General features: G+C 44.8%; 1 protein-coding gene across 10 annotated transcripts in view; it reads right to left on the bottom strand.

Moving 5' to 3' along the window:
• PPEF2 (protein phosphatase with EF-hand domain 2) overlaps nucleotides 1–18,527 on the bottom strand; it is a 703,213-nt gene that overhangs the window by 379,926 nt on the left and 304,760 nt on the right. For all 10 annotated transcript variants that reach the window (XM_069626300.1, XM_069626309.1, XM_069626302.1 and 7 more), the window contains 2 exons: nucleotides 10,640–10,815; nucleotides 10,340–10,454 (listed from right to left, as the gene is read on the bottom strand). In XM_069626300.1, coding sequence (XP_069482401.1) covers nucleotides 10,340–10,454; nucleotides 10,640–10,815 — 291 coding nt within the window. The remainder of the gene's footprint in view (nucleotides 1–10,339; nucleotides 10,455–10,639; nucleotides 10,816–18,527) is intronic.

Genomic DNA, 18,527 nt, shown 5'->3' with positions numbered 1-18,527 from the left:
ACCCCAAACGATTCGCCGTATTCATGAATCAGTGTCGTTTGCACTTCCTATGCAGACCTGGGGCCTTCCCTAATGATCAGACCAAGGTAGCCTTTGTATTGTCATATCTCAGCGGCTGCGCTGCCGATTGGTCAGTTCCACTGGTTACTCAAGATGACCCGATTCTCCGTGATTTTCAAAGGTTTCAAGCAAGCATGGAAAGGTTATTTGCTCGACACTCTCGGGGGCAGGCTCTGGATGACGAACTTCTATCCCTGCGACAGGGCAATCAGGACCTCCTATCCTATATTGCAACCTTTAATAGACTAATTGTGGAAACAGCATGGCCAGAGAATAAAAGAGTCACATTGTTTTATCGAGGCCTTCGCGGAGAACTTAAAGATGTCTTGGCCCAAGTTATAAATCCGCCCCAAGAATGCACAGAGTATATAGACTTAGTGGTCCAATTGGATCACAGACTTCAAAACAGAAAAGCAGATCGGTCCAGGTTTGAGATCCGGGTGTTGGTCAAGACCCATGCTAATCCCAAGGGAGTTGATGTCTCTGAGCCTATGCAAATTGGAGGGGTTAAAGGACCCTTAACTCAAAAGGAACGTGAAAGGAGGCGGCAGTTAAAATTATGTCTTTATTGTGGGAATTCTGGACACTTTCTACGAGATTGCCTGGCAAAACCGCCCCGAAAGACGGTAGGAGCTGCTGATAAAAACCATGAAGACTCTGTTTCGGGAAACTACTCCGCCCGACAAGTGTAGGGGTCCGCTTGCCGAGCTTGAAAACTAACTCTCAGACCTCGCATTTCATTGTGCCAATGGTTCTCGTAGATCCAGAACAGCCTAAGCGGTTGCATGCAATAAAGGCATACATCGATAGTGGGGCTATTGGAAACTATGTGGATCGTGAATTGGTCTCTAGGATTAACCTCCCTCTCCGTCCTAAAACCAGCAAAGATGTCATCACCACAGTCGATGGAACTGAAATTGCCTCTGGACCGGTAACACATTCCACTACTGAGGTGACTCTTATTGGTCCCGACGGCCATCGGGGGGGTGTTGTGTTTGATGTAATCAAGGCTCCACAGTTTCAGGTTATTCTTGTAATCCCTTGGTTAGAGACACATAATCCTCGAATTGATTGGCGAGCTAAGAGAATAACCTTCCCGGATTGTACACAAACCTGCTACCCAGAAAACCTGAAGATTAATCTAGCATCTGTAACCTCTGCCTCCAGGCAACTACCTCCGGAATACCAAGACTTTCAGGACGTCTTCCAAAAGGAACAGGCCAACACGTTACCTCCTCACAGATCGTACGATTGCCAAATCGATCTGGTGCCCGGCGCACAACCCCCTTGTAGCAGGATTTATGCCCTTACCGAACCTGAGAATCTGCATTTGAGACAATATTTGGATCAATACCTAGCTAATGGTTTTATTCGCCCGTCAAAGTCCCCGGCATCCTCGGCTTTGTTCTTCATGCCCAAAAAAGAAGGCGACCTTAGAACTTGTATCGATTACCGCGCATTGAACCAGATAACGGTTAAAAACCGTTATCCTCTGCCTCTGATCCCTGAACTCCTTGACCAGGTGAAGGACGCTTGCATATACACCAAGTTAGATCTCTGGGGGGCTTATCATCTGGTACGAGTTAAAGAAGGCGATGAATGGAAAACTGCCTTCTGTACTAAATACAGATTATTCGAGTACCAGGTGATGCCTTTCTGATTGTGTAACGCGCCGGCTGCCTTCCAATACTTCATGAATGATGTCCTTCGGGAACTCATCGATGTTTGTGCTGTCGTATATATCGATGACATTCTGCTGTACTCCTCTTCGGAATCTGATCACAGAAAACATGTCAGGGCAGTACTTGAAAAACTGCGCCAACACAAACTATTTGCTAAATTGGAGAAATGTGTTTTCCATACCCTAGAAGTCGAGTTTCTAGGTTTCATCCTGACACCCAAAGGAGTCCGAATGGACTCAAGAAAAGTGGATGCCATCCTCAAATGGCCATCACCTAGCTCTGTAAAAGGGGTTCAAAGCATGCTCGGCTTTGCCAATTTCTATCGCAGGTTTATCCCGGAATTTTCACGCGTGGTACAACCCATTACTGCACTCTTGAGGAAAAATAAACGTTTTGAATGGTCTGAAGAAGCCGAGCAGGCCTTTCAGGATTTAAAAGCTAAGTTTACCTCCGCACCTATATTGAAACACCCGCGTCCAGATCTCCCTTATGTCGTCGAGACTGACGCATCCAGCCTAGCCATGGGAGCTATCCTGTCCCAAAGAGATCCCGAAACCAACCAACTGCATCCCATAGCATTTTGGTCCAGAAAATTCTCAGCACCCGAGGTTAATTATGCAATCACGGACAAAGAACTGTTAGCCATTAAGTCCGCTTTTAAAGCCTGGCTGCATTACCTGCTTGGCGCTCGACATACCATCACAGTGATCACTGATCACCGGAATTTACAGTATTTGAAAACCGCCAAGGCTCAGTCATCACGGCAGCTCCGATGGGCTTTGTTTTTCGCTGAATTTGATTTTGTGATTACCTATCGACCTGGCTGCAAGAATGGCAAAGCAGACGCCTTATCCCGGATTGGAATGGGAGAATCTGATACAAACTCAGAACCAGTACCAATAATTCCCGAACAGAGGATTCTAGGCATGACTTTGTTACAGACTCTTGAAGACATTCAAGCCAGAGTGCAACAACTCCTGGACCCTACAACCTTACAGGAATGGACACAAAAGGGATCAGACTTTACCATAAATAATGGTTTACCTTATTTCCAAGGACGCTTATTCCTGCCACATAAGGAATTACACGAACTAGTTATTTCCGGTTATCATGATACATTAATAGAGGGACACCCCGGTATTGCCAAGACAGAGGAAAAGGTGAAACGACAATTTTGGTGGCCCTCTTGGCGAAAAGATGTTAAATCTTTTGTGATGTCCTGTGGTGTTTGCGCCCAAAATAAAAGTCAAAAGAAAAGACCAGCGGGTCTCCTTCAACCTCTAGACATACCACCAGCACCCTGGCACAACCTAGCAATGGATTCTATTACGGACCTGCCTCCTTGTTCGGGGTACAATACTATTCTGGTAATTGTGGATTTGTTTTCCAAAATGGCCCACTTTATTCCTTTGAAAGGTTTACCTTCAGCTTCTGTCCTAGCCAATGAATTCCTCGAAAATATTGTTCGGCTACGTGGATTCCCATCTATACTAATCTCTGACCGGGGAAGCCAATTCATTTCCCACTTCTGGCGCAAATGTTGTCAAATGGCGCAGATCGACTTAAGATTATCGACCAGTCACCACCCTCAGATCGATGGTCAGACCGAGAGGACAAATCAGACCCTTGAACAGTACTTACGGTGTATGTTACAGCAATCTGAAAGCAACTGGAAAGACATTCTTTGGATAGCCGAATACGCATATAATAATTCGGTACACTCTGGAACTGGCCACAGTCCTTTTTATGCTTTGTTTGGGCATCACCCTCGAACCTCAAATCTTGACTCACCTCAGAACCTCGGAATGCCTGCAGTAGAACATCTGCATTCTACAATTACCCAAGCCTTCAAAGAGGCAACTACGCATTTACAACAAGCCAAGAGAAAATACAAGGAGAATGCTGATCTACATCGGAGTGAAGCACCTCCGTATCAGATTGGGGATCAAGTGTGGTTAGCTACCAGACATTTACCACTCAAAGGGCCTCGAATTTGTAACCCAAAATATCTGGGACCTTATTCTATTACGGCAATAATTAATTCAGTGGCTATTAAACTTGATTTACCAGCTAGTATGCGAATTCACCCTGTTTTTCATGTGTCACTTCTGAAACCAGTGGTACCCGGAACCCGACTACTCAAACCTCCAGAACCTATTCTAATAGATGGGGAGCCCGAATTCGAAGTGAAGAACATTTTAGACTCAAAAATGTTTAGGTCAAAACTGTTCTACCTAATTGATTGGAAGGGGTACGGACCTCAGGAGAGGTCGTGGGAACCCAGCGACCATGTGCATGCACCTCGATTAGTCAGGAAATTCCACCGACTCTTCCCAGACAAACCGAAACCCCCGGAGGGAACAACCTTGGGAGGGGCCTTGGGGGGGAGTGCTGTCATGATGCCCGCTCCCGGGGAGCCGGTTCAAGCCCGGCGTCCCCGAAAGCGAACATCCAGTCCCCAAGGAAGGACCCAGCAACCCCATATAGGGGCCCTTTGGACAGTGTCCTGGCGCCTATGGTGCCAGGCTCATAAAAGACATCAGTCCTGGCACCATAGGCGCCAGACTCATTATGGGAATGCTTAGGTGCACTTACCTGATGCAGACCATGCTGCAGGATCCCGGCCTCCTTGAGGCCTGAAAGGAACTACTTTACCTGTGGGACTAATTTACCATCCGGGCGTGGTCGGGGAAGGATACATACCTGATTGGAGGAAGGATACATACCTGGAACTTCTTCCAAGGCTATTTAAACCCTAGCAGCTGGACGCTCACTGTGTCTGCTCCTGCATCCTGACTTCTGCCACGCCTGCCAGCATCCTGGATCACCTGCAAAGGAAGAGAAGAAGAGAACAGAAGAAGGAAAAGTCCTTACCTGCTAAACCCGCATCCCGGAGACATCTCGCCGACAATCCTGAAAAGGAAGACTTTAATTTAAAAGCTCATCGCGTCGATCGCTGCAGCGCCGCATTCCACTCACCTTTACAGGGCGCCTCCACGTTCAGCAGCGATCATCCGGATTCGCAGTCACGCCCCAGCGCCTAGGGAGAAAAAGACCAGAACAAAAGGTGAGAGAGAGAAGGGAATAAGGAAAGCTAAATCTCCATGTTAAGACTTACCTGTTGATTAATTCCCTCTTCATTTCGGTCCGCGCCGCATCCTGGCATTTCCGGCCCCCGGTCCCTAAGGGGAAAAAAAGACATCAGCGTTAATGAGCGAATGAAAAGACATTACCAACAAACGCTCATTAAAGACTTACCTGATTTCTACAAGGATTTCACCTCTCATCTCGGGTCGGTGCCTGTTCCCCGGCATTCCGTACCCCAGCCCCTATGGGGAAAAAGACATTAGCATTAGTACATTAATGCATGGACACAAGGGGAACCTCTTATCAAAAAAACTTACTTGGAAGCCAAGCAAGTTTGGTTCTCACCAATCCGAAAATCCAGTGAAGTAACTGGATACCAACACGCCCCTGCATCAGAAGCAGGATGGAGAGCTTGTCCTTCCAGACCCTAAGGTGAGACGCTACGAGAAATCACAGAAGGGTTTCAAGGAGGGTGAGAGGGGAAAGTGGGAGGCCGATTGCATTACCCCGCAGACAGTTAATTCCCTATTTTCGCCTACTGAAGGATACTTCTGCGAGCCAGGCAAGCCAGATTTGGGGGCCCGGTCCAGTCCGTCTTCCGAACCCTGCGCATCACCTTAGAAGAGGTCACAGCAGCGCGAACCAGGCCAGCGCCTCCATGGGAGTCAGGTGAGCGTAACAAATAGTCTCTGTATTGCTGCAGCTGGAAGAAATGTTGCAGCTTGTGCAGACCAGTGACATTGATTATTTTCTGTGTGACACCTCAAAGACTCAAAGGGCCTCATCAGAACCTTGGCAGTATCCCAACGGTAAATCCGCGGGGATAACGCCAACGCAAATAGCGTTACCCAACTCATTCTGGCTTTATTAGCGCTGGATCCCGAGTTGTGGTATGGCTGTTACTCCCCATTTTTTGAAGAGTTCATAGGACTCTATGGGATAGTGATGGAGCTACTACCACCAGGGGTATTAGTACTACAGTGATAGTGGCGCAAATGGGCGGAAAGTGTAAAGTTTTACCTCCAGAAAAAAGCTGGAGGTAAACCGCCAACTTTCTGCCCAAACTCGGGATTGGGCGGAACGGTAATGCAGCGGTAATAGCATTCCCACTGCATTTCTGCCACTCCACCCAACCCCTGATGAGGCCCCTTGCCATTCTTCTTGCATCTTGCCAGGCAAGGACTGCAGATTATGACAGTCAAGGACTATCTGTCTGCACTTTCCATCTTCAAGCACACACCCGAACAGGGGTCGTTCTTCACGATCCTCATTTTAAAAAAAAAACTCTTTATTGGTTTTTAAATACAACAACCTGTTACAACCAAACAGCCGTACATACATACATACATACATACAAACATACATACAATGGGCGGTTACTTTATGCAGCACATTGTGTCTATACAGAGCACTATTGGGACATATTTCATCGTGTAAAGCCAGAGTGAGTCTGGGATTACTATTGCAGGCAAGGGGGGGCCACAGTTCCTTGTTGCCTGTCTCTGTGATGTGTTGGTCCGGGCGGTCTCAGTTCCCAGGGGATGCCTATTCTCCGGGCCATATCCCCAGAGTCATTCAATCAACGTAGCCTTTATTGGGGGAGAACATCGTTTGTACAAATGTATTCCAGGCCTCCAACCCAACCTTATTCTCATGCAGTCCTCTCTGCAATGCTCTATGCCATACTGTCGACTCGGCCAGCGACCAACGTCTCAAGTCTGTCCACCATGCTGTTTTGGGCCGGAGTCAAATTTCCAGGCTATTGCAATCCTGCGCTTTGCCAGAATACACATCAGATCTTTCATTTTGGCTAGGTGCACTTGTTGTCTGTTGATTCTCGGAAATAGCCCCAGTAGGTAGGACTCTGGTGGCCACTGTTGCAATTGGATGCCACCCACAATTGCTCTTTCTTTTATCTTTTCCCAGAAGTTCTCCATCATCGGACAGGACCAAAACATACGTAACATGTTTGCATCTGGCATCGCACATCGTGGGCATGTTTGCTCTTAATTTCCTCCCATTTTAGTTAATCTATCCGGGGTCAAATATACCCTTTGCGTTACATATAGTTGTGTTAATTGGAATCTGGCATTCCTAAATACTTTTTAAATATACTGTAGGGCTCTTCCCCGCTCTGGGCCTGTCAGATCTCTTCCCAGTTCGTTTTCCCATTTGCTACGTGCAGGTAGCTGCTCAGTGTTGTAACTGTGTAGGAATAGTTAATATAATCTGGACACTGCGTGCCCTCCCTCCGCCACATCGAACCAAGTGTCCAGTACTCTGTTGGCCCCTCCACCCCCATTTTCCACCCTGGCCTTCTTTTGTTCAGCGTCTGTCATGCTTTTGTATAACATAAATTGGCCTTTGTGGATGTCATAGACCGCCATCAATTCCGAGAACCCACCCCCAGCCTTCCTCTTTCCATAAATCGCCTATGTGAGCAATTCCTTTAGTTTCGCAGTCCCTACGGAAAGTACACAGCGCTCCCGATGTCTTGCCTATGAGCCCTGCCAGGGGAACATGTATGGAGCAAGGATCTGGTGTTCTAAGGATCTTCCATGTTCTCTTCCACAAGGCGAGGCCTAGTGTAATGAGTGTGGGGGTATCTTGCCTCTGGGCATTACCCGTCCATAATATTTCTTTCAGGTAGTATTGGCTCAGCTCAGGTTGCAAAAGTAATGTGTCCTGCGAGGCCTCGTCTCCCAACCAGTGTAGGACAAACTGTAATTGGGCAGGTAGGTAGTATAATTCAAACAGTTGTAATTTCATTCCCCCCTGGCGGTATTCCCTCTGTAGAGTGCGTAAAGCTATTGTGTTCCTGCCTCCCACCACAGGAATTATCTGATGATCATGTTCAGTTGCTGGAAGAATTGTTTGGGTATGTCGTTGGGTATGTTAATGAAGTGGTATAGTAGGGAGGGGAGCACAATCATTTTCAGCAACGCTGTTCTCCCTGGTATTCACAGGGGCATTGTTTTTCCAGAACCTCATGGAAATCTTGACCTTCTGATCTACTCTAAGCTCCCTGAGTGCTGCTAGGAGAAACACGCAGGACTTTTCTATGTTGACCCTTATGCCCGACATCTTAGCAAATTCTTTTATGACGTCTAACAGGTATGGCAGATTCTCTTCTGGTTGGTTAACATACAAAAGCATGTCATCTGCATAGAGAGAGATTAGGTGGGTGGTATTATTAATGCTTATCCCAGCGTCTACATACTCCTTCCTAAGGAAGGCCACCAAGGGTTCTAGGGCCAAGATGTAAAGCATTGGCGATAGCGGGCAGCCTTGCTTTGTACCCCTTTAAATCTCCAATTTTTCCGCGATCTGTCTGCCTGTTTTGACCCGGGATGGGGCCTTACGTAAATCAGCTTGACTCATCTCGATAATGAGGGACCTATTCCGCAGTGTGCTAGCACCTGCAGTAGCCAGTCCCATTGCACCGAATCAAAAGCCTTCACCGTGTCAAGGAGGCCACCGCGGCGTCTCCGGACATGCGGTTAGTTTATCTATGATGTGGTGGAGTCTTCTCAGATTCCACGTTGTGTTGCGGCCTGAAATGTCCCACGTTTGATCAGTGTGTACAAGTGTCGCTATGACCCGTCTTAACCTATTGGCTAGGGTGGCCGTGAGAATCTTACTGTCTTGCTTAATCATGGAACGAGGTCTGTATGATCAGCAATCTAATGGCTGCTTCCTCGGTTTCAGGATTGGTACTTCAAGATCCTCATCATTATACAATTCCTAAAAGGACTAACAACCCCCTTTGCGCCTACCCCCTTTTTGTGGTACTGGAGTGGGATTTATACCTAGTGCTAACATTTCTAATGGGTCACCCTTTGAGCCAATGCACTCTTGCCTCCTTAAGCTCCTTGCCTGGAAGACTGTGTTCCTTGTGGTGATTTCATCAGCACTTAGGGTCAGTGAGCTTCAGGCCTTGTCTTGCAAGCCACCCTTCCCAATTTTTGTCTGTGTCTGAGCTTAACCTGGCATTTGCTTACTGGGTTTTTTACAAGCCGCCTCATCACTCAGGAGGAGGAGAGGCTACATAGACTAGAGCAGAAAAGGGCATTGAGTTTTTACATTGCTAGAACAAGCCCTTTCAGACTAGACGATTAGCACATTGTGGGTTACACTGGCCTGAAGACTGGCAAGGGAGTAACAAAACACACTATTCCTAGATGGATCATTTTATGCGTCGCTGAATGCTACTCTAGGAGGGTAAATTGGCCCTGAAGTCTTCAGAACGCATTCAACCATGGGCATAGCTGCAACATCAGCATTCCAAAGGGAGTCTCTATTAAGGATATTGTCAGGCTGCAACGTTGGCTTTTATATACACATTTGCAAAACACTACTGCCTGGATACCTTGTCAGGTCAGGACGCCCGCTTTGGCAGAGCTGTCCTGCAGCAAATACTTAGTTGACACCAAAAGATAGTCTCTCCTCCCGCCCCCTGCATCCTAACATTGTTATGGGAGTATATCTAAGATGAGAAATCAGTAGGAGCACACAATCCATTAGAAGAACAAACTACTTCCCTCTGGTAATGTTCTTTCTGATGAAAGTGCCCCCAACCACTGCTTCCTCATCACCCTCCCAGCCTGCCCCTCAATCGGGGAGCTTCCTTGCACTGCCATCTCCTTCAACTCTTTAAGGCACCACCATATAATTTGTGATCCCCAACACGGCTGAGCAGGGTAAAAAAGATAAACTGGGATAGCAGGGTGCAGTGCTGTCTATTTGTACCAACGCCACGTCCAGACTTGACAACGGCGCTGAAGATCCTCAACGACAGAGCCACACTGCACCCCCTGTCGTCAAATGTTTCTGAGATCTGCTGCCGCAGAAGGAATATATCAAAGATGAGGAATCCATGGGAGGACCAACCATCAGAGAGAACATTACCAGAGGTAAGTAATTTGTTTTTCGAGTTGAAAGTAATAGGCAGTTAAAGGCCCAACACTTGCAAAGCACATTGCACCCACAAGGCTTTAGACCTGATCCAGTCCTTCCACCCCATCCATGTAGGTCTAGGATGGCCAATGCCTGTCTTGGTGACAGGTGTGTGCCTGACTCTTCAGTATTAAGGAGACCTGACTGCAAGCCACATGCTCACAACCCAGCCTTCTGTATATCTGTCTTCCTGCGAGTAAGGGGTGGTGAATCAGGGGAACGTTGTGGAGACCACACCCATTATAGTATGTGACAAGCACTTTACTCATTGCAACCTGCAGCCAGCATTCTTTGAGCCTCCCTCTCAAAACTGTAGGAAAGGCTGTTCTGTTTAGTAAGGCACTCAATACAATTCTTTGCATATTTGCGTGTCGCACAGTAAGGACCGGCTGTCCAATCAACATGCAAGCGGTTAATTCAAAGCCAAAGTATTGGATACAGTTCATTAGCATACTTGAGCATAATCGTTCGAACTAATAACACATTGCCATGAAGGTCATACATTTATATAATGCTTTTGGAAATAGAAGAAGTTCATATTGGATCATGCTTACCACAAATGGTGATATCCTTGCTGCAGCAGGTGGATATGCGTGTGATATTTGGCAGCTGTTTGAGATGCTTCCTCGTCTCATGCAGGAGCTTTAAGACATAGTAAGCATGGAGCTGCTACTGGGAGAAATAGCAAAAATGAATTCGAGAATGCAAACTATTTTTCCAATCGATCATTTTGCCCTGCAGTTTACACAAGTGTCTTATTTTACAAAACAGAGAATGTGAAGCTTTAGATGAGACAGAATAAACTAGATTCAGTTGGATAGAATGGTGGCCAAAATCACTTTTCTGACGCTTACTTGTTTTAGTTTGAAAGCTTCCACTAAGGCAGCTGCGTGGTCAGGCATGATTGGGAAGGAGAGGCAGGGTCCTTTGTAGAAGTCTGGCACCTCAATGGATTCATATTCGCAGTATTTCTCAAGTTCTGTGTCCTTGTAACTTTCTTCTTCTGTGAACATGCGACAAATGAAGTCCCCTATTTAAGTGCAAATACGTTAGTTACCTTCAAATCTGCGAACACGACAACACTTAATTTCTATATTTATCAATTGTTAGAAATTAGGTTAAGAAGTTTTTTTTCATATTAGATTAATTTGCCAGAAATAGGATGGTGCTGGAAAAGTGCAGCAATCCTCTATTGCCCGATAAATCTTCATAGAGGGTAAAGGCTAGGACATGAGAGTAGGGTGATCATTTGGCCCGGTGACTGCCCTGCTAAGTGAGGCAGGTTTTAGGCACATGCTGGATCCCCAGGGTCCAAATCCCATGTCTAGCTTTGTCTGCAGGAAACCCACTACTGCCTTGGGAACTTCATTAAGACCCAAGAGTTGATGGCAAGATTGAAGATGTACATGAGGGGGGGAACATGAAATCTTCTGCTTATTTGCTTTTACTGGGGTCCACATTCTGCATCTTGCCCAGGGATATTCTGCTTGAGAATTCTGGTGCAGCACACTCATTTTACTTAGTGGAGACCCCCACATATCATGAACTAGGTTAACCCCACACTTAGGGTATCCCAAAGGGTGAGCCTTATTAACATGCAGAAATAATTGCTTGCTCGCAGAGTACTCCCATACAAAATTACAAACGGCAGACAGCCACTTTCTTAACTCGGTGAGCAGAGCAGAAGGACGATCCACTAAGCAACAAAAGTCACCTGTGGAAATTGTCATTTGCCCAAGGTTTACCTAGCAATAGATTATTTGGCATATGCTGATGATATCGTTTTGTTCGATCTGACACCCGTAGGCCTCCAAAGGGCTTTAACAGCGGCCAACTAATATTTTACAGCACTGGATCTGCAGTTAAACGTAAAAAAATAGATGGCAACACGATTAAGGTGATGAAGGAGGTAAAAATACTAGGTTTCTACCTGGACTCTGGTCTCACCCTGACAAAACAAGTAAACGCCATGGCATCTGCCATGGTTTATATGTGTAAACTGATCAGATCAGCCAAACCTTTCCTCTCTACAAGTAGCTGTACCACACTTGCAAGAGCACTTGTGCTATCTAGGCTGGACTATTGTAACGCTCTCTACATTGGGGCCAACAAATATATTACTAAGAAAATACAATTACTCCAAAACCATGCCTTAAGAGCGGCGTTGGGAATGTCTAAAAAGATTACATCTCCTTAGCAAGGAGAAACAACTACTGGCTATCTACTCTTGATAAAATCAAACTTAAAACTGCCTCCCTTACCTTCAAAGCCCTCAACAATGCAGCACCTCCCTATCTCAATAAAAGGTTAAACAGAAGACCGACAATCCGACCTACCAGATCAACCTACACCAACTGCTTGACAGTTCCATCATTCAAACGAGCTACCATCGGGGGAAATAGCTTCCCTGTCAAAGCTGCCCAACTATGGAACTCCCTGCCTCCACACTTGAGGGAAAACCAAACATACCGACACTTCAGGTGTAACATTATCAATTGGTTTAAATCCAATGATATCTAAATCCAGACTACGGAGAGAAGGGCCTCTAACCTCTCCCAGTACCCACCGTCTCACGACTTTCATCATTACTGTTGTATACTCTTACCAACTCTGATACGCCTTGCACTGGAACCGGTACGCTCTATACCTAATATGGATTATGTAAATTTGTAAACTCCTCTGCGCCTCTGCATGCAACTCTGTAAGCCTTCTACCTATTTTGTAACATGTAAATTTATAACATGTAAATTTGTAATTTCCAATGTACTATACTATGTAACTTTGTAAGCCCCTTACCTAATATGTAAAATGTAAATTTGTAAATTCCAATGTACCACATTATGGAACTTTGTAAGCTTAAAATATTCTTTGTCTCCACGCCCGTATACCTCCGGGTATGGCACACGCTAAAAATAGATAAACAAAAATAAAAAAAATCTGGTGCTGAATTATGGAAAGAAAAACAAGGCAAAATGTAAGTGGACCACAGTAAAAGAAGGTTCGGAAATAGTCCAATCCTTTAAATGTCTTGGCCCCTTTTTTATTTAATATGTACGTTTATGTATTTATTTAATTTAATATACATTCAGCCAAATGGCTTTGTATATACAACAAGTAAAACAGAATTAACATTTACACAATTGTCCAATTGACACATAGAACAACTAAAATGCCCGGTGGTCAGTACATCAAATCTCCAGATCTTATCATAAAAGGATTTACTGATCTTAAAAATATTACAAAAACTAAAACCTTCATCATTAAATAAAATGTAACATTGGCATAATGATTAAAATCACATACAGATAAAACAAATGCCATCCATAAAATCAGCAGGCTACTAAATTCAGAATTTCCACGCATTTCCAATAAAATTTTACAAGATAAAATATCAAGTTAAGATCACATCCATTTAAAAACCTGGGCCATATTAATGTTAAGTCTTCTAAATTGTGACCATTGTTATATGATTTCAAATAGCTCATTCTTAACTTGTGTAGGCTTTCACAGTCTATTAACAGATGTTCAAGTGTTTCAGCTTCTCGTGTACCACATAGCCTGAAGAGGCGCGCATTGTGCGAAATACCCAACTGTGCACCTTGCGTCATGAGTGCAATATTTTTATAAAATGTAAGTCTTAGGTGTTGTCTTGCAATGGAACTATTACGCAGTTTTACATTAAAGATATGGGGCCTCATTACACCCCCATACGGGTTCTGGGTCCCCGTTCCCGGAATGGGGAAGTACCGGGCCATTCCGACCTTGGAGGGCCCGGTAATTCCCCATCCCGGGAACCCGGACCCGGTACATCCCCATTCCTATTCAAGCCCCCATAAGGTTCAATGGGAATGGGGAGGATGCAAAAAACCGCCCCGTTAATGACGGGCCCATTGTTTGCATCCTGGTCTGCTTGCGGGACCGCTAAGGGCGCCCGGTAAAACCATGCGTCCTTAGCAGGTCCTGCGAGGAGACCTTGTAATGGGGTGGTAGAGGGATGACGGGGTCGGCATCCCTACCGTCCCAGTTATCCCTCTACCGCATACCTCGTAATGAGGCCCATGGGCTTATGTTGGGATTTAACACGGACGAACCCTTCATATGTAGGACAAACCAAAGTCCAGTATTTAAACTACTCTGAGGATAGAATTACCTGTGATATGACACTGATTGGCCTGCAAAGGGCTCTCAACAGTACAAACGCATATTCTTTAGCAGTGAAGCTTAATCTCAATATTTTAAAATACAAAATATTAATCCTGAATGCAGAGAAATCGAAGTGGAAAGTGTTTATATGGAGAATATGAAATCAAATTCTAGAAGTTGTTAATCGTTTTAAATATCTGGAAACTTTTATATACTCAAGTGTAATGAAAGTGTCAACAAAAAAGCAATATTCCTAGCATCTGCCTCTCGGTTGTCCCAATTTGACTACAAATTCAGATAATTCTCATTCTTGCCTATGATTAAGCTTTACAGGCAAAACATACTTCCTAAACTGATTTTTGGTGCAGAAAATGTTAATGCAGATACTCCTTGGTCCAAACAGGCAGTGTTATGGAGAAAAGTTCTGCACTTGCCTAGTTGGGTACCAATGGCTGGAATTGGGAACAAATTGGGTTTACTTCCTCTGCAAATGTGTGTAGAGTATTGCAAATCTATGCCTCCATTTTGTCACCCCCTCAGTCACTATCCACAGGAGAACGTAATGTGGATAGTAAGCAGAGGCACAGGAATTTTGGATCATCATATTCTAAGGTGCAGTTATTCTGATGCCATTATCATCCTTACACAAATTAATAGAAGCATGTTTCCGGGCCCTTGAATTGCTTCATTAAAGTGGCACTAGAACTCCTTTCAGCATGTTTTTGACACATTGCTTTTAATTGACATTAATCCATCGGCAAATGTATTCTGTCTGAGTTTCTTGACAGCCACATCAGTTATGTCAAGAGATATTTGTGTTTTGTAATACAAATGAGTGATTTTCCAGTGGCATAAAACATACAGGGCCTCATTACGACTTGGGGCGGTATCCCGGCATAAATCCGCCAGAATTCCTGCCCAAACGAATTACTGTTACTGCCACTTGGTCCGGAGGAATTTCCGCTGGATTACAACTGATGGTGGCGGTGTAATTCCTCATTCATATTGAGTCCATTGGACTCCGTGGCTTTTTTGGTGGAATTACAGCAGCGGAAATTCCGACGATTTTGGCGTTGAGTTGGAGAATTTACCTCCAGGATTTTCCAGAAGGCAAATCCTCCACTCCTTGCCCAAAATCGTAATTTGGCGTAGTGGTAAAGTTGGCGGTAATGGAGTTACCACCAACTTTACCACTTAACGCCAAACTCGTAATGAGGCTGATATTTTTCTCTGCGCAGAAGTACGTCTGCAAGGTACTGTGGCAGATACTGAAGTCTTCGACTGGTTGATGGGTTTTCTGTATAATCAAGTGAAACATATTTTATTTTAGCCTATGTGTTTGGAAAAAGTGTTTTAAGATTTTTAAAGAATTGCAGTGGCTGGGACGAGGAAATTCCTTTGCAACTCTCTTCTGCGACAGTAGCTCACAAAGTGACTTAACTTACCTCATTAGTCAGTTGCGCACATGGAAAATAATGTGCGCACAACAGCCAACCGGTTCCGCACATAGAGAAAAATAATTAGTGGGAATATTGCCCCTCACCCCCCAAGTGTCTTTATATGTTAAACTAAAGGAAGAACAAAATCAAAATCAAACTGTACAGAAATGAATGGATTAAGAATAGGGATGTTTTAATGAGTTACCGTTGTTTGAACGATCATTTTAATTGGACTGTACATTTTGTTTTGGCACCTTATCTAAAAAAACACCCCTCAAAAGAGTTTAGATTCAGGATATTAAGATTAAAATTGAATCTGCTCCCAACATTGGATGTTTTAGGTATCCATTTGAAGTCTCTGATGGATAAAAAAGGTTATGTGTGTTACGCTCACCTGGTTCCCACAGGGGCGTCGATCGGACCTGGACAGCTGCGGTCTCCACCAACGTGATGCGTAGTGCAGAGATGACAGTCTGGACTGGCCCGCCTAATCTTGTCTGCTGGACTCATAGAAGTATTCTCCTGCAAGTGGAGAAAAGGATTTAGCCACCCGTGGACTTTAGTGATGGCCCCCCAACTGTTCTCGTTCTCCCCACTAATCACCTCCGATATCCCCTCTTGGTAACCTCACCTTATGTTTTTAAATGATGAGCTCTCCATCCTGCATGGCATGCAGGGGCGCGTAGATACCAGTTACTTCACTGGTTTGTAGGTACTGGAGGAGTTCTGGAGGAATATTGACTCCAGTGTCTATAAAGTTCAAAGAGTTCAATATGTCTGATGTTCACTCTTGTTCCATTCCCTCGTTAGGTTGCAGCTGGGTCCAAAAGAATATTGCCTGGAGGCAGCTGATGGCGTTCAGGTAAGTGTCTGGATTACCAAATACTGTCCGGTAAAAGTTGCATGAGTTTAACTTTATGTTTTCTCTCCCTTTATAGGTGCAGCATAGGAAGATGCGGCGAATTAAAGGATAATACCTCTGGTGGTAAAGCAGGTAAGCCTATGATGGCAAGAGATTGTCTTTGTCTGTTTTCTCGGCTCACCTTGTTATTCCTTTTGTTTTCCCCCCAGGTGCTGGGTTTCAACGAAGAAAATGATGGAGGCTGCACCGAGTCGAAAGATGCGGTGGACTGGTGAGTATAACGTGGCGTTGCTGCTGGCGAAGCGACGCGTGCTGAAATAATGTCCTTTCCAGGCTCGGAGCTGTGCTGGGTCCGGAATCAGGTAAGGAATCAAATAATGTCCGTGATCTAACCTCTTCTCCTTTCTTTTCCTTTTATCTAGGAGCTCCGGATTCGAGGCGGGCGTGGCAGAAGACTGGATGCTGACTTGCAGACACGATGAGCGTTACGCTGCTGGATGCAGAATAACACGAAGCATGGGCTGCTGTTCGGGCGTCGTTTAAATAGCCTGCAAAGTAGTCCCAGGTAAGAGGTTCCCCAGAACCACACCCGAGTGAAAAATAGTCCCAGTAATAAAATAGTCCCGTCCAGGCCTCACGTTGGCTTGGACTCATTTGCAGCATGGTCTGCATAAGGTAAGTAAAGTCTATGAGCCTGGCGCCTATGGCGCCAGGACTGATTTCTATGATGAGCCTGGCGCCTAAGGCGCCAGGACTGAATCCAAACAGCCCCCAGCTGGGGCTGTTGGGGTTTTAATAAGTATCTGGATGCCTGCTCCCGAGGCTGATGGACTTGATCTGGATGCCCGGGGGTAGGCATCATGACAATGTGGTCATTGTGTTACCAGAACTGAGACCCTAATACATTTATGTATCGAGTGCCCGGCACTATCGACAATACGAAACGAGAAACTGGGCGGATTCACACATTACCAGGAGGAGGTGTTTTTAGAACAGCTATGGATTTGTATCTTAAACACAATTTTTCTTTTTTTTTTAAATAATCATAGAAATCAGGGTAAAAGATCACACACACTTTTCCTATTGTATTCCTACACAAGACAAATAATGATTTTGAATTTTAGCAAGGTTAGCCAGATCCGTCGGCCTTGCAGTTTTTTATTTTCCATACGTTTTTCAATGCAAAAAGGCAGGACCCAAAGATACTTGACTATTTACAATTTTGTATATGATACAAATAGGTACAATCCAATCAGCTAGACTGGATTCTGGTGAACAAACAACATGTTTTGCTTCGGTTAGACGACAAGTTAAATTTTCAAATACAATGTGAACATAGAACAGGGCACATTTTGGTGAACAGAAAAAACATATATCAGTGTATTGAGTAGACACTGAATTTTTGAAGAAAAAGTTGACACTCTTGTGTTTTGGCCCAAGGTGATGCTGCTTGATGTAGCTTATGTGTGGTGGGCCTTCATCAGGACGTGTGGCAGATGTTGTGGCCATGTCCTGGGGTCTCTATCTATAATCAATGATAGAGGATGTGTGGGTTATAAGATGGTGTGATCTCGGAATATAAGTACATAATTCTGGGTATGTGCAATAAATGCTGCTATTTTATAAAACACACGAAACTGAAACAATATTGTCTCTTACCATAGTCTATCCTTTGTTATTGTGAAATCAAAAATGGTCCCTTTCTTGAGTAGATGGGGGAACAGAGGTGATTAAATCACTAGATGTTAGCCTGAATCTGGTTGCCTGCAGAGAAAAAAGAAAATCAGGAGAAAAACCTTTGTGGTTGGTTTTTGAGTGTGGCCTCTAAAGGTACAGAAAGTCAAGACAATGTTAGTGCTCTTACCTCTGTGGGCTACAGCTTTGGGTAGGTGGTGATTCTCAAAAACCTGGAATCGGGATCCCGGAGGAGGAATATTCACAACTGTTGAACAAGGATACACAAAAAATGTGGTGTCAATCAGCCCGTCAATGCCATAATGCATTAGAATGTGAGTAAATCACTGTGTGGCCGGCGCCAGCGTGTATGGTGTCTCAGCACCGTCACATGGGTGGAATTGCCATGCACTAAATGCCAACTTCAAAGGTATGCCAGAGAAAGACCCAGTGAGAACACCCTGCTGCAGTTTATATTGGATCACACAATGCACTTAAACAATCCGTGTGGGAATCATCTAAACGTATTAGTGAATTTCGAAAAAGAAAACCCAGCATCAGAAAACCCTCACAATCTAATGATGTGTCGTGACCCTGAGTGAATGTTCATCCTTAATAACACAT

This window comes from Ambystoma mexicanum, chromosome 6p (assembly GCF_040938575.1).
Source record: "Ambystoma mexicanum isolate Mex_15411 chromosome 6p, UKY_AmexF1_1, whole genome shotgun sequence".
Classification (NCBI taxonomy): Eukaryota; Metazoa; Chordata; class Amphibia; order Caudata; family Ambystomatidae; genus Ambystoma; species Ambystoma mexicanum.
This window is presented reverse-complemented; position numbering and strand designations above follow the sequence as displayed.